The 27,155-nt window shown below is 44.6% G+C and overlaps 1 protein-coding gene across 2 annotated transcripts in view; it reads right to left on the bottom strand.

Moving 5' to 3' along the window:
* CCDC146 (coiled-coil domain containing 146) overlaps window positions 1–27,155 on the bottom strand; it is a 1,211,813-nt gene that overhangs the window by 75,976 nt on the left and 1,108,682 nt on the right. For both annotated transcript variants that reach the window (XM_086967356.1, XM_086967357.1), the window contains 2 exons: window positions 7,557–7,694; window positions 6,898–7,146 (listed from right to left, as the gene is read on the bottom strand). In XM_086967356.1, coding sequence (XP_086823482.1) covers window positions 6,898–7,146; window positions 7,557–7,694 — 387 coding nt within the window. The remainder of the gene's footprint in view (window positions 1–6,897; window positions 7,147–7,556; window positions 7,695–27,155) is intronic.

The following is a 27,155-nucleotide window of genomic DNA, read 5'->3' as shown; positions in this document are numbered from 1 at the left end:
TGATAATATCTCTGCAGCCTATAAAAATAGTCAAGGTTGCAAGCTCATTGAATTTGGGAGCCAGGCCAACAAGTGTAAGGATGCCTGATTCGGATTAAGTACCTGGCCTTGGTTCATCGTCAGTAATGTTGGTATGGGCTCCAATTGATTGTGGGTCTTTTCTGAGACTTATACAAGCTCTGTGAACCAGGATTGTCTGGGCCACCTATGCACAATCAGGATTATACTACAAGGTTCTCCCTTCAATTTTCTGAGGAACTCTGGAATCAATGGGATTAGTGGAAATGCGTACGCAAAGATCTCTGACCATTGGATGGAAAACACATTCCGCCACCAATCCTTCTGTGGGTGCCAGCTTGGGTAGAACTGGCATTTTTGATTCTACCTTGATGCAAACTTATCTAGGTTTGGTTTAACCCAATGATTAAAACTGTCCAGAATCTGTTGGTTCATCTGGCGTTCTTTCTGCTCAACGTATCTGCTAAAACACTAGTTTTTCACAGCACATGTTCCGCCTTCTGTGTTATTTGATGTTGCAGAGCCCATTTCTAAACTTCCTGTGCTTGCTGTGATAAGGCTGGTGACCTTGTACCACCTGCTTGTTTATATAATACATGCTGGTTGTATTGTCCATGTGAATTAGTATTGATGAACCCTACTATCCTGGGAAGAAATGAGTGTAGGTCAATGCTATGGCTTAGAGCTTCAGTAAGTTAATGTACATTTTCTTCTGGAGGTGATTCTACTTTTTGCAGGTGATTAAGTCCTGGAGCTGATACCCCATCCCCACAGGGACATGTCTGTGGTGATTACAAATTCGGGAAGGTGAGGTAGTAATGTTAATCCTTTGGACAAGTTTGCGTTCTGCATTTACCATTTCAAGGACGTTATCATGGTTAGAGTTATCTGAACGAGGTTGTCAAATGATCATTGAATTTGTAACCATTGTTTGTCTAGTTCCTCAAGCAAAGGTCTCATGTGAAGGTGGCAATTTGGATTAATAGTGAAATACAAGAGGATATAATTCCAAGAAGTGTACAGGCAAACGGAAACAGACTTTTGGGTGAGTTTTGTGCTAATCGCTGATCAGTATTTGCCTTTCTTCTGAGGCGAAGTCTTGTATTGAGTCTTGTCCGGAACCGCTCTCAAGAAAACCAAAGTTGTTAAAGATTTGAGAGAGAATTTTTGCTTGTTGACCATAAGACCCAGGTTGTTAAAAAGTGTTAGACAGGTTGTTGTATCCTGTGTTGCCTGCCGATTTGTGACTGCCATTATTAACCAATCGTAGAGATATGGGAATACATGTACCCATTTTTGTCTCAAGTGAGCTACCACTAAAGCAAGATATTTTGTAAAGATATGGGGTGCTGATTTCAATCCAAAAGGGATGACTCTGAATTAGTAGTGAGTGCTGGCTACCTTGTATCTCAGGAATTTGCTTTATTTTGCTTTGGGTGAATTGGGATAAGGAAGTATGCATCCTAAAGATCTAGTGCTGTCCTGTGATCTCCATGACTGAGGGGATGTAGGATGTCTTGAAAAGTAACCATGCAAAGGGATTGCTTTCTTAAATATTTGTAAAGCTTCCGAAAGTCTAGGATGGGGAGGCATTCTTGTGAGATTATCTTCATCAGAAAGAAATGTGAATAGAACCAAATTCCCCACTGGGTAACTGGTCCCTCGTCTATTCTACATTTGTTGAGCATGGTTGATATTTCTTGCAGGAGCAGTGTAGATGGGGAGGAGGTGCCTCTTTCGGGGATTATTTGGTGGGTTTATGGTGAATTCCAACGTGTGGCCATAATCTAACACCCATCTGTCTGTTGTTATTAGGTTGAGGTAAATAATTTGAGATTTGAATCACAATTTGACTCCGTGAATTGCGTGAGATAACCAGCACTACTATGTTGTAACTGCTTTCTGGCAGTGTTCCTTCCCTGAGAAGGTTGATTCCTTCTGTGTTCCTGTTTTGTGTACGCCAATGCTGGTGACTGTATTGTTGGGGATACTGCGAGAAATATTGGTTTTGAAAAGGCTGCTATTGGTGTCTGAATGGTTGATAACCTCCTCTGTAGGAGTATAGCCCTCTTCCCCTAGGTCCCCGAAAAGCTGCTTTCTTATTTGTGATGTTCCTAAAGATCTGGCAGTATCCGTGTCAATTGTGATAGCATGTAGAGCATCGTCCACATGCTTCACCGTCATACAGCATGTCAAGAATCTTACTTGGTATCTCTGACTTGAATGATGTTGCCTTCAGCCATCCCTGCCTCCTAAGGACAGCTGCACACGCCAGTTATCTAAAACCAGATGACGATACGTCTATTGCACAATCAATTATTTCCGTAGATATTCTCTGCCTCTTGTAAAATTTTCTTTGCTTCTCCCCTTGCATCCTCTGGCAAGATTTGAATGCGTGTGGTGATGTCTGACTACATTTGTCTGTCGGAGCAGCCTTGTATAGCCAAATAATTGACTGCTATGACAGTAGAAAATGCAAAGGTGGAGAAGCCTTTCCCAATATTGTCCAATCGGCGAACATCTCTATTCAGTGGTGTGGAAATGAGAGTAGAAGGGTTCCTTGAGAGGCGCTGGGCAGTTTATGTTACGACTTAATCCGGCTTCAGAAGGCAAATTTAGCATGCTGGCGAATCATCAAGCCCCCTATATTTCTTTCTCAGTCTAGGCAACACTGCGCAAACTGTGATTGGATATTTCATGGTTTTTAATGCCTTCCTCCCAAACAAAATCAACAATAGGAATAGCCCTAACAGATTTCTTCATGGGTTCTTTAAAGCCATAGTGAGCAAACTGGCTCTTCATCGTCAATGGAAGTTGGAATCTTTCAGCTGCCCTTTCCATTAGATTGTGGAAACTAACTATGTCGTCCGGTGGAGAATCCACTGGTGGTGGCACTGGGGCAGATGGTGTCGGGGTTAGTTAGTCATCCCATTTGCTGGGGACTCATCTAGTGTCTGAAATCTCCCCTTCTTCCCTATTCTCATCCGCGGAAGGTGCTTAATCTGCTGGTGGTTCTTCTAATGTCCTAGTCAGTGTCTGTATTGGACTTGTAGGTGCCGTTAGAGTATTGCAGTTTGAACCTGCGGTGATTGCATGGGTCTTGTGGGTTGCGCTGGAGAAGCAACCGGTGGAGGCCTTGGAAACATTCTATAGTAGTCTTGGAGTATGCTTTGAAGATAATTCATAAGAGCCAGTCGCATTTGCACAGGTTCTTAATGTAGCTCCTGCCGACCATAACCCGAATATTGGTCTCTATAATACTCCAAAAGGATAATATTGCTCTTCTTAACACTGGTCATCATCTGCTTGACATATACCTCTGAATCATCATCATCAAGGAGATATGCAAGTGAAAAGTGGGAAACCTTTCTTGGAGACTTGCGCACAGGCTGTAATGTTTCTGCAGACGCCTTTTCCTTTGTCCAAATTGTCACTATTAATGCCAAGGACAGTCTTGTAAATGGTTTTTCCGTTTACGCCACTGTCATTGGCGGTACCGTCTTCGACCAGGCTTTAGTCAGTGGTGTTGTCATCGACAGGGTCCTCGTAGAAGCTGCCTTCATCGATGGTGTCTTCATCAACGCTTGCATCATGGACTGTGTCTTCGCCATCTATACCTTTGTCAATGACATCTTGCGCGATGGTGCTTTCGTTGAAAGTGTTCTCGTGGATAGGATCATCGTCAAAGCTATTGGCGATGTCAAAATGATTACTAAAGGTGTCCCACATCTTTGAGGAGGTTGTCAACAGCGTCATCGTCAATTCAAGGTGAAACAGTCTTAAGAGATTTGCCATCGACGGTAGAGAGGATGACTTCGTTAAATGCACCTCCTTTAAAGGAGTAGTAGACTCCGACTTGACGTTTTCTGAGGAGATTAGTTTCCGTTTTGGATTTATGGGGGCGTTCTCCTGATGGGTCTTTTTCATTGCCTTTTTTGATGGCCCTGGAGGCACTCGCTCATGAGACCTATCACTTTTACAGGATTTTTCTGTCTTTGAATAGTCATCACTATCCTCCTCAGAGAGAGTGTTTTCATTGGATTTTAATTTTTGCAGTCAAATTACTAGTCTTCTCTCTCTATCTTTCATTGTCTTTGCTGAAAAAGTGTGGCATATTTTACAGTCCTTTACCTTATGTCCTGGATGTAGGCAGTAGACTCCCTCCTTGTGTGGATCATCTGAGTGCAGTCTTTTCTTTTCACATGTTCCACATGGCCCGAACAGTCCTTTCCTTGCTGACTCCGACATTGGTCAGTCAGAATCTGTTAGTTGTAAGTCTTAAACCTTTTCTGAAGTGAAATCTTTTTCAAAATTGAGAAGAAATTGTAGTAAACTGGGCAGAGATCAGGGAGAATCACATCCACACAACGTGCAGTGGAAGACTGAGGCCTCTGTGGAGAGTGTTTTAGAGGGTACTGTTGCCTGATTGGCTGAATTTTGGTTATTAATGAATGTGGAAGATAAGTTATTGAAATGAATGTTTGTTAACATTATAAGTTATAATACCGCTTTCTGTGGTACTGTGGGACTCCCACTTTGTTGACAAGAATGATTCAAGCATGGGAATCTATGAAAGATGCAATACTGAAGAAACAATTTAGGCAGCTATGGAGACGGCGTTCGATTTCAGAAGCAAAAATAATGTTGGTACTAATATACTTGATTCTCATCATGAGGTAAAAATTGTATGTAGGAGGCATAAATGTTGTGTTAGTGCTTCTTTTCGATAAATAAGTATGTAATGAGAAATGTCTAGCGCCGCTCTAATTGAAATCATCATCTGAAAATGAATACACTGTTTTCTCTTGGATTGGTGAGAGCACGAGAAAAGGGATACTCTGGGGGGCCTTTGATTAAGTCACCTAGCAAAGGATAAAAACTTATGAGATCAAGCAGAAGTACCATGAGAGTGGTTTCTTCCAACTACAAACGTTGGGCCCTTAGTATTGGTCTTTCCGTTATGAATTTGGAAGTGCAATTCAAAAGCATATATTAACTCACCTTCTCTTGGTATGGTAAAGATTTGTGCTAAAGTCACATTCCTTAATGTTTCCTCTTCAAGAGTTTGTTGATCTCTTGAAGGCCCTAATTGAATTTCTGACTCTTGTTCTTTCTGGTTGGGAAATGGGAATACAATCCTTTACTGTCTTGAATAAAACACTGAACCTACCCTTCAGACCAGCATAAACTCCAACTTTTGGTGTAAATTTAGCCTACAAATGACTTGGGTAAAACTTTGAGTCATAGAACTTCCCACTATTTCCAGCCCCAACGTCTGGAATATGGTAAAGGAACCTTGAGATTTGTCCCTTAAAATAAAATGTGTAATTATTATTTATTTTATAATTACTGAAGGAAGTGATTAAGGTGGTTCTACACCATCCATAACAGATACCACATCCACACATTAAAAACTGGAACTCCAAAAAAGGGCTTGCCGAAAGGGATTCCGGCTATATTGTCGTTGCAGATATTGGGATAAAGGTGTGTAATTCAGACAAGGTTGCTGGCACAGGCAAGAGAGCTGGGCGGTGACGTGTGTTTTGTCCTTTCTGTTTGGATGTGTTGTATTTCTGGCATGGTGGCAGACACTAGAGGGACATTTTTGAGCAACTCAGGGATCCACAGCACCATTTCACCACCTCAGAAGTGTACACGTTTCGTTTCAGAAACAACTGTATTAGCATTGAGACATTTTGGCTGATTCGACCAACACTGTAGGCGAAAGATGCTTTGTAATTTGTCAGGTGAAAGACGAAAAAACAGAGGATATATTCTGCCCTCCATTACCCTAAATTACCTTCATCAGCTTTCACAGTAGTGCTGTTCGTCTGTAACTTCTGTACCACCTCCCAAAAGACAATATTTATTAGGCAGATTATCCAGCCTGTAAATACTAATCACAGTGAAACTGTCTGGACACTAAAGTCTGGGATCAGAATTTCTAATTTATGTTTCTGATTTATGCCTCAAACTTTGAGCCAGCCCGTTAAGGCGTCTCTTGAAGAGTGAATGGGTATTTTTGGTTAAGTCTTAGGCAACTTTTCTAACTCTTACATTTTGCTCAAAGGCAAGTCATCCGGAATGGCTTCTTGTTCTTCTCCAACTATGGTAAAACTATATGATGATATATCTATGAGTGACCGGAAAGCTGCTTAAAGTTCCAAGTGTATGGCCAGTGTAACCCTTCCATGTAATGCCTGAGAAGCCACAGAACAATCAGCACTGAAAGTATAATCCAATTTGGTGGAAGCCGCAGTACTAACTCTACTCCACCCTAATAGAGTATAGGCATAACCTCCTGAAATAATTTGCATTTATTTACACTTGTCCAAAGATGCTAGACAGCTGGCTCCAGACACTGTCTGCAAGTTCTACTCATTATGAACTTTCTGGTAGAATGGGCTGCCAGTTTGACCTCCATGGTCTCCACAATCACCTAGGAATGAGCTCCGTTCCGTAGCATGTTTTTTTTCTTGATTACTTTCTACTACATCTCTTCTAATCAGAGTAGCTACTCTTAAGAAGACTTCAATGCCATCAGTCACGTCCTAGTCACAGCGTCTCTTCAAAGGCCACCATTGTTTGGCTTTGATCTTTAGGAAAACTGCAACTATAAAAGAAATCTTTTGCACTTAGAGAACACGTGGGAGGAAGGCGGAGTCTGCCATTTGAAGGGAGGCCCACTTACGAATCCACTTCTGCTAGTCACTCGTTATAGACCTTTAAGAAGCAGATTGCAGCACTGCCAACTTCTGTCAGTAGCAAATACGACATAAAATCATGTAAAATAGAACTACAAAATATCATACTGGAGTCTAAAGGTAAAAAAGCTAAAATAGCAGATATTACTATGATATGAATAAAAGTTGAACTTACTTTGGTTTTTGTCACGGATTCCATTTTGTGTCTCTTTTCCTCACGTAGAATTCTAAGCCATTCTTTCTCAGTCTCTTCGCTTGGTGGCAGGCCTTGCTCGATGCGAGAATGGCAGAGCTCTAGAAATTGTTCTTTGTCCCTTATTTCTTGTTGGAGTTTCATGGTATTTGCTTGCTGCATAGACAACTCTGCAATATGAGACATCATCTTCCGGGTGGCATCCTTAATTTTCTGTTGCAGCTCATTGACCTGAAATGAAAAATGAATATTCAAAAAACTGTTAGACTTAAAACTAACTCGCAATTTAGTTTATGGCATTAGATCATATAACGAGGGAAGTCAAAGTAACTGTTCTATTTAAGCTCTGTCTATATTTGAATTAATTGAAAATGTTTTTTTTGTTTTTTTACTAAAGCGTCAGAGTAATCCTGGTTTACTTTCAGAGCTCAAGCTTACCACCGGTTGGAGCAGCAATCTCGAAAGAGTAGTAAATCATTCTCCCCGGTCTTTTTTATGTATTGCAGAACTTTGGAGCAGAATAAATCTGACTTTTGTCAAATATGTACTGTTTGTTTTTTCACTGTATCCGCCACCATTCTTTGAAATGCCCACTGAAAGCCTATGAGCTGTAACACAGAAGTGGGATTGAACAGACCCACCTTCTTGGCTAGCGTCAGAGTGTCCTGCTTTCCGCTGTCTGCTTTAGAGCGCACTCGGTCTGACAGTCGGGAAACCTGCTCATAGATGAAGTCTTTCTCCAACAACTGCTCCTCTTTTTCTGCAAGACTCAGTTCCAACTGTATAAAAGAAAGGGTTTACATTGTTGGGTGTTTCAGAGATGAAAAATGAAGAGGTAAATACTGTGGTTTAGATAAAGTACAAACAAGTTGCACAGTTGAACCACAATTCGAACTGTATGACCAGTTTGCGAACAACAGTTGCCCTGAATGGCTTCCAGAAGTGATATTGTGCACTGGTCAGTGCTTAGCCCTGTTGCAAAATCAGATGTTGTGGGTGCATATTACATAGTACTAAAACCAAATCTTTTTACTGGTTTACTTTAAGAACAACATTATAGTTTAAGTAACTTAAACCCCCAACTTCTACATGCACTGTAGACATCACCTATGATTTTAATAATATTCTGCAAGCATCCCATCGCACCTTACAGACATGTTAGTTAGCTTGAGAAACCAAGTCATAGCAACGGTTTCCCCGTATGAGTTTTTACATACAGATTACGTTTTTGTTTCTCACATTGCTTATGGTAAGGTAAGGAAATGTATTGTTCAGTTAGTAAAAACTTACACTGTTACACATTTTACATAATCCATACATAATATTGGAAAAGAACTTTAGAAAAAGAGCAAGTATTAACATTTTTGAGATTATTCCCATGTTTAAAAGAATGAATTCGTATTTTAAAATCCCCTAAAAACATACTGCCAAAGTGCAATTGCGAGGGATTTACTCCACCTACTATTTCCGCTGTACCAAGTGTGCCCTTTTCCCTCTATTAGTTATTATTTATGCTGCACATTATAGGTATCCCATTCAGTGGAGCAACAAAATGAATTACTATGTTATGGCCTGCCGAGAACCTCGCCAGCATTTTTATTGGGCCCAGGCATTAGATGAAGTGAGCTTACCTCGTTTACGGATTTTAAAGTGCAATGTGCCTTTTGTAAAATCATCTCAAAACTTTACGGGTACCAAACACTCATTTTTCACAATGTTCTAGGTGCTCATATAATAGAGCCAGCATGACTCCTGCTATGATTGTCTCTCCTTCCTAGCGATTTGTTGCTAAATTGATATGGAGCAAAAACCCTTACTGTGCACTTTTAACAAACTTTAAGAATCTTTCAGTAAATCGTAAATGTTCTCCCTGCAGACCTGCTATTACTGCTTAACGGCATGTCTGAATTTTCCTATTGATTTAAATCCTGTTTTAGCAGGCTTCTACGTTCCGATGTTAAAGCTGGGCAGCTACAAACTATGTGACAAATGTTTTCTCTGTGGCAGTTACAGAGGCGACATGAAGTTGAATTACACAAGTCTTTCCACGCTGGGAGGTCACTACGTAATTGAAGCCAGAGTCTTAAAAGCTTTAGCTTTGCATTTAGTCCGTTTAGAACTCCCAGATTATTCTGGGATTTTAATTGCCCATATGTTGCAATTATTATCCACGTATGGGACCTTTTCACTAGCACCTCTCTGTCCAACAGTGATTACACTTTTTTACTACTCCCATTATTAACTCTGTTAAATGCAAGTTGTGAGAGGGGTAGGGCCCATAATTGTTCTGCGTTAAAAGTGGTTATGGCCAAATTAAAATATTCATGAGCAGTCATAGTTTTAGACTCCCTAGCTATGGGAACACAGGAAGAAGATGAGAAATCCATGTGTGCATCAGTCTTGCCCTTGGTGGTCTTTTCCATTTTGTCGAAATGAAAGGATAAGATTTTAGATGGAAAAACTGGGACTTCTTCAGAAAAATAGATCAGGAGATTGTTGGGCGGATTAGTTGCAGCCATCAGGCAACCAGAGTGTAATTTCCTTTATGTTATTTTTGGCCAGACTAGCCGCAAAGAAGATGAAGCTTACCAGATGATCACACAGCACTATCAAGAGACAATGAATGATATCACTAGGTACCACTATAGTGGTACCAACAGACGGCCACCCTCAACTTTGATCACCAGCTCCTGGGCGATGGTCTAAAAGAAAAAATGCCTTTAAAGCTGAAAGAAGAAGCAGAAATGGGCAGGGTAGGAGCTCACCGGTCAACCCCAGAAGAGGCACCCAGACCTAGCTATGCTGCTTCCATGAGGCTCTCTTTCCGCTGCGGCTGACTACAGCCACGGCACTCTCTCTAGCTCTCCTCTTAACACAAGTGACACAACACCTTGCCTGCAGAACAGCTGAAGCATGCGACCTGTAGACTGGATAGCAATTCTGCAGTTCTGTCGTACAAGGCTTGGCAGGGCATGCAAAAGCCCTACAGAGTAAACAATTGGCAGAGCCTCCAGAGACTTTAGAATTCAAAATTATTCAAAGTGATAAGCCCTTTTCCAAAAGTCCATTGCATTCTGCCCTCTCCACCTCTCCCCCTGCCTTCACAACGTACAAGCCTGACTGCCTCTCCACTGCGGGCATAGTTGAGGTGCAGGGGGGGTTTAATAACTAGGGGCAAAAGGTTACACACGTGCAGGCCGGGAGAGCCGAAAAAAGAAGATTAACAGCCAGCAACCAGAGCAGGAAATAGAGCCGTGAACTGGCGGCCAAGGGAGCGAGTAAGCAGGCCAGCAGAGTGAGAGCAAAACCAGAACCACACTCCACAAACCCCAACTCACAGAGGGGGCGCAACCACAACCATAGAGGTGCAGCGGAGCGGCAACGCGACACTCCCACCGGCACTCTAGCTCTTGGCGAGCAATGAGCTGCGGCAACTGCTTCACCAGTGCCCATGTTCAGCAGTAATCCAATACTCCAGCGTCCGGCAGCCTCTCCTCACCATGCCGTGAATCCTCAACGTCAGCGTGCATGCGTCAAACTGTCTCCCGGGCATTGCCATCTTTTATTGAATTAATCAAGTCAGAGGTGGATAGCCCTTATGAGTCCCTAGCACCCGTCTCCGGAGAAGTATAGACGTATAGGCCACTCTTACTAGCTCTTATTAGATTCACTCAATAGGGTTTCAAGGCACTGCAGGGGGGAGGGGTGGGAGCTTCCTGATCCGTCTGGGTGCAGATATTCAGTCGAATTGAGTTAGCGACGAGGATTGCCTGAGGTGGGCAGATAGGGTGTTCCAGGTCTTGGCAGTGAGGTGGGAGAAGGATCTTCCTTAGGCTCTGGTCTTGTGGATCGGTGGCCAGGGACAGTTAGGGAGAGTGACGGTGCCTGAATGAGAGGCGGTGGCTCAGATATGCTGGTCCTACGTTGTGGAGAGCTTTGTAGGCATGAGTGAGCTTCAAGGCGTTTCTTTGTTGAGTGGGAGCCAGTGCAGTTCTTGAAGGTTTTCAGTGATGTGGCTGTGGCGGGAGATGCTGCGGACCAGTTTGGCTGCAGCATTTTGAATGTTCTGTAGTTTCCTGCAGAGGTTGTGGGCGACTCCGGCATAGCGTGCATTGCTGTAGTCGAGTCTGCTGGTGATGATTGTGTGGGTGGCTGTCTTTCTGGATTCTGTGGGGATCCATCTGAATGTCTTTTTAAGCAGGCAGAGTGTGTGGAAGCAGGATGAGGATACAGCGTTGATCTGGCGATTTATTGTGAGCGGGGAGTCCAGTATGATACCAAGGTTACGTGTATGGTCCTTGGGGAAGGGATAGGTTCCCAATGCGGCGGGCCACCAGGAGTCGTCCCAAGCTGAGGGGGTGGGTCACAGGATGAGTACTTCAGTCTTGTCCAAGTTGAGTTTGAGGTAACTATCTTTCATCCAGGTGGCAACAGCCTTAATCCTCTTGTGGATGTTGATTCTGGTGGTTGTGGGTTCGTGGCGAGGGAGAGGGTCAGCTGGGTGTCATCGGTGTAGGAGACGATATTGAGCCAATGGTTCCTGACGATGGCAGCAAGGGGGGCCAGGTAGACGTTGAAGAGGATGGGGCTCAGGGAGGAGCCCTGGGGCACCCCGCAGCTGATCTCTCGCTGTGTTTGGCGAGGAAGGAAGGAGTGGATCCAGTCCAGGGCCTTCTCACGATGCCGGCATCGTAGAGTCTCATGATTAGTGTGTGGTGGGAGATGGTATCGAAGGAGGCCGAGAGGTCCAGCAGGATGAGGGCTGAAGTTTTGCATTGGTCGAGGAGGGAGCGGATGTCGGTGGTGGCAAGGAGTGTGGTCTCAGTGCTGTTGCTTCAGAAGCCGGATTAGGATATGTCCAGGACGTGGTTCACTTCGATGAACTTGGAGAGTTGGGCGTTGATGGCCTTCTCGATGACCTTGGCTGGGAAGAGGAGCAGGGAGATGGGTCTGAAATGATTGAGGTCTGTGGAGTCTGCGGATGGCCTCTTTAAAAGGGGGTTGATATCTGCGTGTTTCCAGTCGTCGGGGAAGGTGCCGGTCTCGATGGAGCATTTGATGGTACGACAAAGCTCTGGGGCGATGGAGGCGGCTGTTCTATGGAAAACGTGATGTGGGCAAGTGTCCGAGCGGGCTCGGGAGTGGTAGCTCTTTATGGTATTGAGTGTGTCGTCTGGGGTGAGCAGAGTCCAGTTGAGTTAGATCTGTTGGGGTGCTGCGTTGTTGCGTGTGGTTGTGTCGGGCGGTGTGGAACGGGTCTGGGTGTCGAAGCTGTTGTAGAATTACCTGATCTTGTGGTGGAAGAAGGTGCTGAGTTTATTGCAGAGGTCTTGGGAGGGTGGTATGGCTGTGGTCTCGCTGTGAGGTTTAGCAAAATCCTGGACGAGGGCGAAGACTTCTATGCGGTTTTGAAGGTTGCGTGGGTTTCCGGGGTTTTGTTGGTCCTCCATCCCTTCTCGAGCCGTCTACAGGTGCGTCTGGACTCGTGGAGGGCCGGAGTAAACCAGCTGGCTTTTTTGGAGTGTTGCTTACCGGGTGCCTTCTTGAGGGGTGCCAGAGTGTTGGCGCAGTTAGAGATTCATGATTGGAGGTTGTGTGCTGAGGTGTTAGCGCCTGCTGATGTCGGGGGTGTGGTACTGCTGAGGAAGGTGTTGAGATGTTGTTCGGTGACCTTGTTCCAGACTGGAGGTGGTGGTGTACGGTGGGTGTGGTGAAGAAAAATGCAGTGGCGGTCAGTCGAGGAGTTCGTGATGTGGCTGAAGGTGATGTTTCCACTGGTGGAGAAGACTGGGTCAATTGCGTGTCCCGCTGCGTGGGTCGGAGTAGTGACTAGCTGCTTGAGTCCACATTTTGGAAAGGTTTCCAGAAAGGATACAGTGTTCTGGTCACTGGGGTTGTCCAGGTGAAATTTGAGGTTGCCAAGTAGGAAGTAATTGGTGGATGCGAGAGCCTGGGGTGGGATGAAGTCGTCTATGGTGTCGATGAAGGGCAGGTGGGGGTTGGGAGGCCTGTAGACAAGGGTGCTACGGTGGGTTGTGTTGGCTTCGGTCTGGATCTGGAAGTAGAGGTGTTCCATGGTTGTGGTTGGGTCGTCCGAGTGGGTGGCGAGGCGGAGGGTGTTCTTGCGGATGATGGCAATGCCTCCTCCTGGTCGGTCAGGGTGGTCTTTGCGGGTGATTTTGTAGCTGTCGGGGATGGCGACGGTAATGTCCGAGCCAGAGCTGGGGTTAGTCCAGGTTTCATTGAGGAAGGTGATGTCGGGAGAGACGGCGTAGAGGAGGTCCAAGATTTCTGTGACGTGTTTGTGGAGGGAGCGTGTGTTGAGGAGGATGTAGCTGAGCCGCTTTGGTTGGCTGTTGGTCAGCTGAGCTACGACAGGAGCTGGAGTGTGGAGGTAGGTAAAGGGTGTAGCCACAGTTTCGGCAGGATAAGGGTCCTTTGGTGACGTGAGGTGGCAGGTGGCGTGGTGTCCTGTGTTGAGGATGAGGAGGGTGCAGCTTTGTATTGGTGAAAGGTCCAAGACCAGGGTCCATGGTGCTGGGCGTGGTCCAGGCGCAGAGGGGTTTGCCTTTGGTACATCAGCGGCTGCCATTCAGAAGTGTGGGGGAGGCTGGACGAATCTCTCCTGCATGATTTTGATGGACTAATATTTGCTGTTGTTTGTGGAGTGCTTCTCCTTATTACCCTTTAAGCCTGGAAATTTCAAAATGGGGTACTTTGGCGGCTGAATCAATAAACACCACACTATAGAATGCCATGATTGTAGCTGGTGCAATTTGTTTTTAGAATAGCATCTGAAATGGTTTGTGTTTCTCTCATTTTGACTCAACTAGGCTCCAACTTCATTGACAAAGGTTCTCTCCATAGTTGCCTCTGGTCTATTCTTCCAGTGTGTGAACCAATATTGTTTTACCATAGGCTAATAAAATCAGTATTTTTAGGATAGCAAGCAGCACTATTCACAACTTGGAATACTTTTGTTTATAAATCGTACAAAGCAGATTTTTTGGGCAAATTATTGTTTTATATAATATTCAAGATGTGTGAACTCTGGGACCTTTGAGTGAAACTATACAGGGTAACAGTTAGAAAATGTGGACACATGGTGTACATTTATGAAATAAGATTATGTATGTGATAAGATTCTCATTTTATAACACAAGGAATGTTATTATATATTTGTTGTAAACAATTAGCGATTTTGATTCTTGGTTTCACTACTCAATCTCCAAGCATGGAGATGTAAATTGGGTAGACTCTGGTGCAAGACGCTGCCCTGCTGATGCCACAGGAGGGCCTCCCAACGAGGCAGCCAAATGAGAGGACAGATGCTCATGGCCAGAGTGCTGGGTATCACACCTTCCTCGCCAATCCGGAGCCACAAGGATGACTATGGCTTCCTGATCTTCCTTAAAACTTTGGCCTGGAAAGATAACAGTGGGAGTCCAGCTATCCAATCTAGGTAATAGGTGTTTCCGAGCGAGAACTGCCTTGGGAACTCGCCAAAGTTTAGACACCATTTGTGATCTGCTATGCAACTCCAGCTGAGTTTATCTACCCTGGCATTTAAAGATCCAGTCAAGTGGTGTACAACCAAGGAAATGCCCTAAATTACCCAATCAGATCCAGAGGCGCAAGTCCTCCTGTAACAGGACCTACAACCCCACTCCAAGCTGCTTGTTGTAATACTACATGGTGGTGGTGTTGTCTGTGAGTACCTGCACTGGTTCCCCCTTGATGGACATGAGGAAGGCTTTTAATACCAAATGAATCATCCATAACTCCAACAGGTTGATGTGAAGATTGGTTTCTGCCAGTGAGCAGAATCCTTTGATCTCTACCTCTCCAAGAGGAGCTCCACAACCTAGCAACGATGCATCCATCTCAGTCATTAGCTCTAGGTTGGGTAGGTGGAGAGGACTGCCACCAGTCCAATTGAAGTCCAGCAGCCACCACTGCAGATCTTTTGCAGTCTCCTTCGACATCTGGATGGAATCCAAACAATTTTGTTGGGGCTGAGTCCACTAAAACTTAAAATCCCACTGCAGAGCCAGCATGTGTCACTTACTGTGGTCCATGAGCAGAATGCAGGAGGACACGAGGCCTCAGAGCTGTACCTAGGGAGACCCAAGTCAAAGGTTTAAACATCCGGATAATAGCTCAAATGTCCTGGACTAGTTGAGGCAGATGGAAGGATCAAAACTGCACTGTGTACAGGATGACTCTAAAGAAGACAAACCTCTTTGAAGGAGTCAGGAGTGACTTTGGCACGTTGATGTAAAATCCCAATGATGTCAACAGGTGGCTGTCTGGAGATGGTTCACAACTGTTTGATGCGAGCCTGCCTTCAGCAACCAGTTGTCGAGGTGTGGGGCGACTGGTATTCCCAACCTCCAAAGATGGGCAGTGACAACCACCATCCTCCTCTTTGTGAACACCTGAGGAGCACTGGTAAGAGGAACACTGAGATCTGAAAGTACTCATGGCCTACCTGAAACCACAGGTAGCACCTGTCAGACTACAGGCAGCCAACAGATCCAATGCCACCATCCTGTCTCATGGATTCAGGGCAGAGAGAAGTTGGGTGAGGGTGAGTTTTTTGAACTTGTCCTTCTTGAGGAAGAAGTTCAAATGTCAGAGATCTTAAACAGGTCCTCCGTCCTTTTTCAGCATCAAGAAGTAATGAAAGTAACAACTAGACCCAACTTCTGACGCTGGCACCCTCTCTATGGCTCCCTAGTCCAAAAAACCTTGAACATCCTCCTGCAGAGTGGACAAGTGGTCCATCTAAAGTTGTTGTGGAGTCTGATGCATTTTCAGAGGGGTAAGGCATAACGGTTGAGGACAATTTAAAGCACCCATCTGTCTCATGTGATGCTTCACCACTCGAAGTAATACATGATTAAACCTTCTCAACGACAATGTGCTGCTGAGGACAAATGAAAATGGTTTTGTGAAGGTTGGCCCGAAGATTGTCAAGAACTGCAAGCAAGATGCCGATGTCTGCCACCATGTCCAACAACGCAAACAGATAATGCCCCTGGAGACAATTGGAATTGACAAGCCTGAGGGCAAGGCTGGCAGATGAGCACATGCATTTGCCAAATGCTACCATGCGTTTTTACTCTGTATGGCGGGATGGTCAGAAATGCATTGGGATTTAGCCTGCTGGCCTAAGCCTGAACTACTAGTCTTTCAGGTGTTGGGGGCTACAGGGAAAAAAGATTGATCTCCTGGAGCTGGCCTATATCTCCTGGCAATTTGCCTGTTTACTGGAAAGCAAGAACCTGGCTTCGCACAGTTGCCCAAGAGTGTGTCTGGGAGTGCTTCATTAATAGGTAGGAGTGGTTCCTGGAAGTTCTGAACTGGCTGCAGGCTGTAAGCACAATCTTATTTCCTTTCATTGATGAAAGTTTTAAGTCCAGTATTTCAACTGCCTTTCTTATAACCATGGTGAAGGAGACATTCTTCAGTGGAATTGAGGTCAGTCCTGGATGATGGATGATGTATGAAGACCACTAGACTCGTGTAGATTGAGGAAAAGGTTTTCAAGGTTGTAAAGTTGAGATTGACCATCAGGATCATAGTCCTGTAGCTCCAGGCCTGAATTCCAGTAATATATAGGAAGCTTTTCTGAATCCAGTTGAGGTCGAGTGAGAGGTGGAGGGGGGGCATGACTCTAAACGAGGTCACAGTGGATTTGCTTCTGAGACCGAAATAACTATCTACTTCTCCTCCAGTGTCGCTGCTGATGCTCAGTGGGCCTGGCGCCTGACTTGTGCTGGATGATTTGCCGATGCTGGCATCTGTCCTGGAATCTGAGCTGACCCTAGAATGGGGTCAAGAGGCCCATTCAGTGATCTGCCGGTGGTAACAAGACTGGAGGACTCGTCTGATCTGTGGGGTCAGGCAGGATCATATTCACTACATGGCCTCCTCGAAGGTCTAAAGCTGCTGCTGCATTGCCAACGGTCCCAGAAACTTGGGATGAATCAGTACTAAAGCTAGGATGAGTTCCAAGGTCAGAGACCAAAACCATGACTTCGAGGTACCCTATCATCCACGGAACTGCAAATAGTGAGAGTGGAAGGCAAAGGTGAACTGAGTTTGAAGGGCTTTTGCTACTTTTTCTTTAACTTACTTGATGATTTCGAAGATGACCTCTCTCAGGACCGGCCTCAGGAATTAGGATGTGTCCGTGTACTCAACACCGAGTAGGATTGGGCTTTCTTGGCCTTTCGGCGGGGCTCGCCAACATAGAGCTTGGCCTTGTGGCCCTGGGTGGCCTTTGGGTTCATCAAAGTGATTTCACTGCATGGTTCCAGTCACGTGAGGTGCCCATACACCAGAGACAGAGCTCATGGGGGTCCGTCACTGACATCTATTTGTGCCAATCTTTACAGGGTTTGAAGCCTGTCATAATTGTTGGAGACATGTCCCTTGCACCCTGGTAAAAAAATCGAAACATTTGGAAAAAACTTGACAGTCCGGCCTGACAGCAAAGGGGAACATGTATGAAGATGTGGATAAAAAGGAATTGACATCAGTAAGCAGAGGCGGTGTCCCAGTGTCACTTCTGGGGAGGGACGGGCCCAATACGGAGCTCCATGATGCTACCTACCGGCGCAGGAAGGAATTGCTGAGAAAAATCTCAGCATCCAGTCTGACACCTGGGGTATTCACAAGGGGCCAGATGTAGGACGGCAAATACCGGTCGGTAACGGCCGATTTCGGCCGTTACCGATCGGTATTTGCGGTTTGACATGTAGGGGGCCTTATAGTTACAGAATTGGTATATTTACCGATAGTGTAAAATACTGAATCGGTAAATTTACCTAATCGGTAAATACAGATGTAGGTGGCACTTTAAACAGTGCCACAGGCCCTTACCGAATACTATTTGGTGGTAAATAACGAATACCTGTGTACATGCACATCTGTGCATGTACACCTCTGCCATGGGGGTGCAACAGGGTGTCAAAGTGACACCCTGTCCCCCTTGCAAAATCGGTAATTTTACCGAATCGGTATTTACCGATTCGGTAATTGACATTGATTCCTATGGGCCTTAAGGCCCATAGGAATCAATGGCAATTACCCAAATGGTAAACACAGATTCGGTAATTACCGAATCATACAGATTCGGTAAAAATTACAGATCTTTTACCTACATCTGATTTACCAAATCTAGAATACCGAATTGGTAAAATTCGGTATTCTAGAGTCGGTAAATCAGATTTACCTACATCGGACCCCAGGTGAGGAATGTGGGGTGAGAAGTAATCATAAGAATGTAATGGTTTTGGGGGGCGTGGCTTTGGCACCGTTAAAGATGGTCGCCTGACCCGGAGACTCTGCCGCACCACGCACCAGGATAAACTTTCTACCACGGGTACATATTTTTGTGCCCCTTTTCTAGACCGACGTTGAATTCCAGCAACGGAACATGACGCTCACCTGCTGAGCGTCTTTACATCGCGAAGAGAGCTCCAACTTGCCTCCTTTTCACCGCGGTTATGATTTCCTCAGCGCGACCGCCATTTTGAGTGCCGTGCTGCAGCCTATTAAGGATTCTACATGCTCCGGTGGCATTTTATTCCATCCAGCGCATACTGAATTCTCTAACAGAATGCCACAGTAAGATACTTGCTGATATGGATATCTTTATTTTTATACTTTTTTTACTTTCTGACTGATGCCTCTTTTACTTCAGAGCTTCAATTAATCTTGATCTAATCAACAATATTTCTAAAGTAAACTATGGGAAAATGTTTCATTTGAGCTACGCAATGCACCATGTCATTTAAGGACTTTTTATGGATGTCTCTGCATCAATAATTCTTAAAATTTGCTCCTTTTTAACATAATTCTGGCTGTGTTAGTTTTGCGACATTTAAACAGCGCCACAGTTTTAGGAGCCTCCTCTCTGCCGACGACAGCTTTGGTAGCAATAACATCCCAGCTACGCCACATAGTTGGATATCATTAATTTCTATGTGTAACTCACCTTCATCATTTGTACATTGATGCCTCTTCTCATGATGTAACTCAAGACCATTTTTACTTGACATCATTGCTCACAACTATAATGGAAGCTTTTTGATATCTCAAGTGCCTATTTGTATTCATCTTTTGTGTGTATTACAAGCTACCATTGCCTATTGAGTTACACATTACTTTGTATGTGCTGCTTGCGTATCATCTATATATGGGAAAGTTGCGTAAGCCACAATTTGTGTTTTTACCTAAAAATCATCCTATTTCGTCACCACCAACTTCTTCTTCAGTAATTATTCCATCTCATAACATAGAAGGGATGGCAGGCGTTTCATCTAATCGTTCTATTTCATCACAAACGACTGCAACAAAATTCTCACCACCTTTATCATCCTCCAAGCATCTGAAGCAGGATCCTCCATCTCCTGACAAATCGTCATCTTCTATCTCTTTAGAAGTATTACTGGACGAAATTTGAGCTTTGCGTCCTTTTGTAGAGGAAACTAATAGTAAAATGCAACTCTTGGAGGAGAAGTGGTCTACAATGGAGAACAGGGTATCTTCGGTAGAGCAGCAACTCAACATGGTACCAGATACTTCTCAGAGACTTCCTTCCTTAGAGCAAGAGGGTCGTGACCTTCGGCTTCATACAGAAGATTTGGAAAACAGGAATAGAAGGAACAATCTACGTATTTACGGTCTACCTGAAGCACTAGATGGTGAGGATCCTGTCGCCTTCTTTTCCTCCTTCTTGCTGGAAGCTCCTGATATGCCTTCTTCTACATCTCTCAGAATTCAGAGAGCTCACAGATTGGGTCCACATTTGTCGAGTTCTGCATCTCCCGCAAAGCTAAGAGGAGTCATTATTCTTTTTTTTAAGTCTACCGACTTACTTCCAATTCTCTCGGCAGCTAGAGCCAAACGACAACTTTCTTGGCTTGGCCAGAGGGTGTACATTTCTCAAGACTTATCCAATGCAACAGCAACAAGAAGAAAGGAGTTCCTTAATCTTCGAGCCCCTCTGCGATCTCTTGATGCTCGATATGGTCTTTTTCACCCCTGCATCTTGAAGGTGACTTACCAAAATCAGACTCTGTCTTTCCAAGACCCAGCGGAACTTTAGAAATGTATTCACTCTCATACTGCAACTGCCATGGATACCGCTGGCCTTTTCACTGGTTGACTTTCCGGCATTCTTCCTATTCTAACTCTTTAGCCTTTTTTACAGTTATGGCATGGTTTTGGTCTCCGTTTTCTTTATTATTGGCTTAGAATTGTTTAATATGTGGTTTATTTCTTTTCTCTGGAAATTGTTCATGTTAAATGACATTAGTTGTTTGTATTTTTATCAGGTGCTCATTTTCTTTATATCATCTCATTGTTAACTATTGCCTTTGTATTTCCATATAGGTTTGTTAGTCTTACTAACCTGTAAGGTCCTTATCCTTTTTCTCCCCCTTCCAAATGGGATCCGGATGTCCTTGGTTTGGAGTGGTTAGTCTTGTCATATGTCGTCCTTGCCCTGATGTGTCTCCCTTTGATCCCCTCAGGTATGTTTTATCAGTCATCCTTTTTGGATATGTACTGTCTCTCCTTCTCTTTCCCCTATCTCTCCCTTTCCTTTTCCTTTTCATATAATCACACTTTTCTCTTCCCTGTTGTCACTTGATTTTTTCTTTTTCTTCACATATCTTCCCTTTCTTTGCTGTTTTTTTCTCTTTACTATTTTTCTCTCTAATGTCACTGCAGGAATTTGCTATATTCTTAATTCTCCTTTTTCATATCTATTTCTTATTTTATACTCATTTGTATTTTTCCATTTATACTGTTTATACTGTTGTTACATGATGTTAATTTTTTCCATTTAGAGTTATCACATGAAATGTAAAAGGTTTTAATAATCCTATAAAGAGGCAGAGAATTCTTTCACATCTAGCCTCATATAAACCGGATTTAGTTTTGCTCCACGAAACTCACTTGTCTGAGGGAGAAGCTCTCAAACTTAAGCGTAATTGGGTTGGCTCAGGATCTCCCACCGATACAAAAAAGAACCAAGGAAGGGCAAATTGTTTCTGCTCCTAATATTGCACCAGAGAGCTGGGTGGACCACTATCAAAACCTATATGCCGCCCCTAGTTGAACCTTCATATCAGTTATCATCCCAAAACCTTATCCCTATCAGGTTTTGGGATCATTCCACCACCTATGAATCTTTAGAGTCCAAAATAAGTCTGAAGGAGATAGAGGTAGCTATAAACAGGCTTCCCAGTAGGTAAGGCGCCTGGCCTTGATAAAATCCCAGGCGACCTTTATAAAGATCAAACTGGGATATGGGTTCCTTACCTCTATCTGCTATTTAATTCTATTTTACAGGGCCCCAAATTACCTGCCCTATGGGTTGGAGCAGAGATTATACCAGTCTTCAAAAAAGGTTCCCCTCTTCTTCCGCTGAATTATCGTCCGATCAGTCTGATTGATGTGAGCCAAAAATTATTCTCACGTATCATACTTGATCGACTCCAGAATTGGATGGAAGAACGGCACATTCTAAGCCCCTTTCATGCGGGTTTCAGGGAAAAGACGTCCACGATCGACCAGCTATTAAGGCTCCAACTACTTTACTGGAAGACCGTGAAAGTAGAGGGTGGCAGCCTCTACTTAATTTTCGTCGACCTCAAAACTGCCTTTGATCTGGTGCCCCGTAAAATCTTGTGGGATGTTTTGGAGGACATGGGGGTACCTATTGATCTCCTTAACATCATTAGTAGACTCCATTCATATAACTTTGCCCAAGTCAGGAGTGGTAAATGGGGCAGTCTTACATCTAAAATCCCAGTCAATAGAGGAGTCAGACAAGGGTGCGTACTGGCACCTACTTTATTTAGTCTCTTCATTAATGCTTTGATTGCCCACCTTAAAGGTGTAAAAGACACTGACGCCCCAAAAATGAGAGGAGAACAGGTGGTGGCATTAATGTTTGCAGACGACACTCTTCTGTTGTCAAAATCTCCCATGGGAATTCAACGTGCCCTGGATAGCTTTGCAAACTTTTGTCATATAAGGGGGTTGGAAATCAATACACAGAAAACCAAATTCATGGTCTGCAATCCAACTAAGACCCACTGTCCCAATCCCTCTTTGAATGGCGTAGCTTTGGACAGGGTCTTGGTTTTTGACTACCTGGGTATCACTCTAACGGACAAAAGGGACTGGGCCCCTCAATTGGCAAAGGCTAAACTGAGAATAGCCCAGATTACGGGTGGTATTTTAAAATTAAACAGAGAGTCCTCTTCTAAGCCAGTAGCATCGATTATTGAAATCCATAACGCCCAAGCCAGGGGAGCAATCCTATATGGAGCTGAATTGTGGGGCCATTGCCAGGTGGGTGGTATTAGTAAGACCGAAAATCAATTCCTAAGATCCTTGTTAGCCCTCCCACCTAGTACTCCCCTCACCCCGTTGAGAATGGACCTGGGTATTAGACCTTTAGAAGAGGAAGTTGCTTTACGCCCTATTGTTTATTGGTGCAGGTTGTGGGTAACCCCTGAACTATTTCATTTTAGAACAGCTTTGGAAGAGTTATTAATTCTTCCTGGGTCAGAGAGAATACCTTGGCTTGTTTTTATAAAAAAGGAATGTCTTAGATTAGACTTGCCTGGCCTCTGGTATAATCCTCTTGTTGTCTGCGCCCAGCTGTCTCGTCTTGTATTGATCAAGTTGGACCGCAATAAAAGACTAGAGGCCATCCTTGGTAATTCTTCTCTGGGTCCACTTACAGTTCAGTTTCTTAATCTTAAAGATGCTTATACAGTGGAACCATTCTTAGATGAAATCTTCCCTCCTACACCGAGGAAATATTATCTTCAATTTAGATATGGAACACTTCCGGTAAGTACCTTCGCCAACAAATGGCCGACTACTAAAATTATAGAATGTCCAGAGTGCGGGGCAAATGAAGAATCTGAGGCACATGTTTTCTTTTTTTGCCCGACTTACAAATCCATACGGCAACGTTGGCTTATCCAACTCTGTAAAAACTTGGGATTCAGACATTATAAAGAGGCCCTCAGAACACTTAAGAGTAATACTTCTTCCCCAGTCGTATTCTCAGTTTCACGCTTTATTGACGCCATGTGGCGAAGGAGAAGATCTTATCTGTAGAAGGAAATGATTTATGTACAGTACTTAACTCTTTTTAATGTTGTATAGTTTTTTAAATGTTTATATTTGTATTTATTATTAGTTCGCCTTGTACAGTGTTCTTAAGAAATGTTTAGGATGGTTACTATGTATCTTTTATGATCTTTCGATCGAAATAAAGATTAATTGACTGACTGAAAAAAGAACGGGGAAGTTATACTATGTCATAAAAAGTTGAATTGTTCTGTTGTAATGCAAGATATTGATTCCGATGGTAGGTGGATTCTAGTCAAATTACTAATTAATAATATCCCTCTCACTGTGTTTAACATTTATGGTCCAACTCAACCTGATCTCACTTTTTGGCCTGCCATTACAGATAAGTTTTTTCAAGACTAATTTTTTTATATCAGGAGGTGATTCAAACCAAGTCATGGACCCTTTTATTGATCGCAAATCCCAGGTACGTTTTATTCCCCATAAAACACAAACAATTTCTTCATAGTATTGCACAGACTCAACTAGTTGATGCCTGGAGGCTATGTAATCCAGATAATTCGGAATTCTCTTTCTTTTCCCCACCACATGGACCCCTATCTCAGATTGAATACATTTTTGTTTTAAAATCCTTGGCCCAGAATCTTGTTTCTTCCTCGATTGAGCCCATTTTGATTTCAGATCATGCTCCAGTAATCACTGATTTTGATTTACTTCCTCTCCGCTCTAAAACTTCTAGATGGAGATTTAATAATTATCTATCACAGGATCTGTTTTTTCCTCCTCTTTTATATCCTTAGCTGAAGAATTTTTTTCTATTAACGACAATTCTTCCATATCTCCTGTAACGGTATGGGATAGTTTTAAAGCAACAGCCCGTGGGTTTATAATTGACTTTATCTCTAAGAAAAAGAAACAGTTCTCCAATAAACATAAAGCCTTGTTGTCTTCCATTAAACATTTAGAGCAGGGCTTTCCAAACTGTGTGTCCTGACACAGTACTGTGTCGCCTACAAATGGTGGGTATGTCGCGGGCACTTGGCACTGCTGCTAATTAAGAGGCATTCCTAGACACTCTGCTCTATGGGGACCGGGCAATTCACAACAAAGCCTCATTAACAAGTAAATGGTCTTTTAAAGACCTGTGAAGTGCTCGGGTGGGCTGTGTGTGTGCCCTGGAAGCTGGGGTGAGGTGACAGAGGGTGAGGAACAGAGGGAGGGAGACAGAGAGAGAGGCAGAGGGCGACAGAAAGAATGAAACAGTCAGACAGAGGGAGGGAAACAGAGGGAAGGAGACAGAGAGAGGGAGGGAGACAGAGGGGGGAGACAGGGGGACGGAGACAGAGGGATGGAGACAGAGGGAGACAGAGGGAGGCAGAGGGCGACAGGGGGAAGGAGACAGACAGAGGGAGAGAGGGAGGGAGAAGGAGACAGACAGACAGACAGAGGGAAGGAGACAGAGAGAGGGAAACCGTGGGTGACAGAGAGAAAGGGAGACAGAGGGAGAGAGACAGATGGAGGGAGTCCGGGGTAGACAGAGGGAGGGAGAGGAAGACAGATAGAGGGAGACAGAGGGAGGAAGATGGAGAGAGAGGGAGACGGAGAGAAGGAGTCAGAGAGGGAGACAGAGGGAGAGAGAGAGGGAGATGGACAGACAGAGCTAGAGATAGAGACAGACAGAGATAGGAATAGACATAGACAGATAGAGGCAGAGACAGGGACAGGAGTAGACAGATACAGGCAGAGACGGAGAGGGAGACAGAGAGAGGGAGACAGAGAGAGGGAGATAGAGATAGAGGGAGGGAGGCAGAGGGAGGGAGGCAGGGGAGACAGAGGGAAGGAGAGGGAGAGAGAGGGAGGGAGACATAGAGAGAGGAATACAGAGAGAGAAGGAGACAGAGAGGGAGACAGAGAGAGAGGGAGACAGACGGAGGGAGACAGGGAGAGAGACTGACAAGAGGGAGACTGACAAGAGGGAGACAGACAGAGCGAGAGAGAGAGGGAGGGAGACAGCGAGAGAGGGAGGGAGACAGAGAGAGTGAGGGAGACAGAGTGAGGGAGACAGAGAGAGAGGAAGAGAGATAGAGGGAGGGAGACAGAGAGAGGGGAGGGAGGGAGACAGAGACAGACAGAGACAGACCGAGACAGGGACAGACAGAGACAGATAGATGCAGAGACAGGGATGGGGCAGAAAGATAGAGGCAGAGACAGGCAGAGACAGACAGAGACGGAGAGGGAGACAGAGGGAGGGAGATAGACATACAGGAACAGACAGAGACAGGGACAGACACACAGATAGGGGCAGAGACAGGGACAGACAGATAGATGCAGAGACTGAGACAGAGACAGACAGAGTCAGAGAGGCAGAAAGACAGAGAGGGAGACGGGGAGGGAGACGGAGGGAGACAAAGGGAGAGAGAGAGAGGGAGACAGAGGGAAGGAGAGGGAGACAGAGGGATACAGACAGACGGAGGGAGACAGAGGGAGGGAGACAGAAGGAAAGAGACAGAAGGAGAGAGACAGAAGGAGAGAGACAGAAGGAGAGAGACAGAAGGAGAGGGAGACAGAGGGAAGGAGACAGAGGGAAGGAGACAGAGGGAAGGAGACAGGGATAGAGACACAGGGAGACAGACAGAGGGAGAGGGAGACAGAGGGAGAGAAAGAGGGAGGGAGACAGAGGGAGGGAGATAGAGGGACGGAGATAGAGGGAGGGAGACAGAGGGACGGAAACTGAGGGAGACAGAGAGTGGGAGACAGAGGGCAACAGACAGAGGGAGACAGACAGAGGGAGGGCGACAGACAGAGGGAGGGAGACAGACAGAAGGAGACAGAGGGAGGAGGGCGACAGAGGGAGCGAGACAGATAGAGGGAGGTAGAGAGACAGAGGGAGGGAGACAGAAGGAGACAGAGAGAGAGGGGGACAGGACAGAGAGGGAGACAGAGAGAGAGGGAGAGGGAGACAGAGGGAGACAGAGGGAGGGAGGGAGATAGACAGAGGGAGAGCTTAAGGGAGGCAGAGGAAGAGAGAGGGGAGAGGGAGGGAGACAGAGAAAGAGAGACAGACAGTGAGTGAGATAGAGGGAGACAGAGGGATACAGAGAGAGGGAAAGAGGGAGGGAGAGAGAGAGAGATAGAGAGAGGGAAGGCAAGAGTGAGAGAGGGAGGGAGAGATAGAGTGAGGGAGGGAGATATAGAGAGAGAGAAAGATGTATGTATGCCGGGTCTGGTGGCTCAGTGGACAAAGATATCCGCTGCAGGGGCCTCTGTTCAACCTCATGGTCTCAAATCTGCTTGAAAATGCAACATTTGGCCACTTTTTTCCAGGCGGGAGTACCCCCCCGAACTCCCTTAAGTGGTTCGGGCTCGCTCGCTACACTGCCTTACTGTGTCCCAAAACGAAACGGCTCCAAAAAGTGTGTCACCAACATGGAAAGTTTGGAAAGCTGTGATTTAGAGCATCAATTCTACACTTCCTCACTGACTCTTATTTGCAGATCATATACGTGCTAAGATGGAATTTAATAAAATCTCTACTGATAATGCTTCCTTCACTTTGCTTCGCAGCAGTGCTCGATACTATGGTGGTCGAAATAAAGTTGGCTCTATTTTTTCTAATTATTTAAAATCTTGGAAAGAAAAGACATTAATTGATTCCATTCACTCAAATGATGGTAAACTTATTTTCAAAGATCAGGACATATTAGCCGAATTTACTAAATTTTATAGCATCTTATATACTCCTGAGTCACCCCCCATCGGATTCACTTATTGATGACTATCTTCATTCTACTCCCCCTCCCTCCTTTTCTGATCTGGATTTTACATCTTTAGAAACAGATCTTTTATTACAGGAAATCTCCTCCTCGTTTTCTCTTTAAACTCTTTAAAGAAAAATAAATCTCCCGGCCCGATGGCTTTTCTGTAGATTCATCATTTTTCTAATTTTTTATTACCAAAACATTTGAACCTTTTCCAACATTTCTGTTCTACAGGAGCAGCTAGTGGTGCCTTTTTAGAAGCCTCTGTCTGTCTTATCCATAAAGATAGCAAAGACCCCAAATTTTGCAAAAATTACCGCCCCATCTCATTAGTAAACATTGATTATA

This window comes from Lissotriton vulgaris, chromosome 1_1 (assembly GCF_964263255.1).
Source record: "Lissotriton vulgaris chromosome 1_1, aLisVul1.2, whole genome shotgun sequence".
Taxonomy (NCBI): Eukaryota; Metazoa; Chordata; class Amphibia; order Caudata; family Salamandridae; genus Lissotriton; species Lissotriton vulgaris.
The sequence above is the reverse complement of the archived record's forward strand: the minus strand, read 5'-3'. Positions and strand labels throughout refer to the sequence as shown.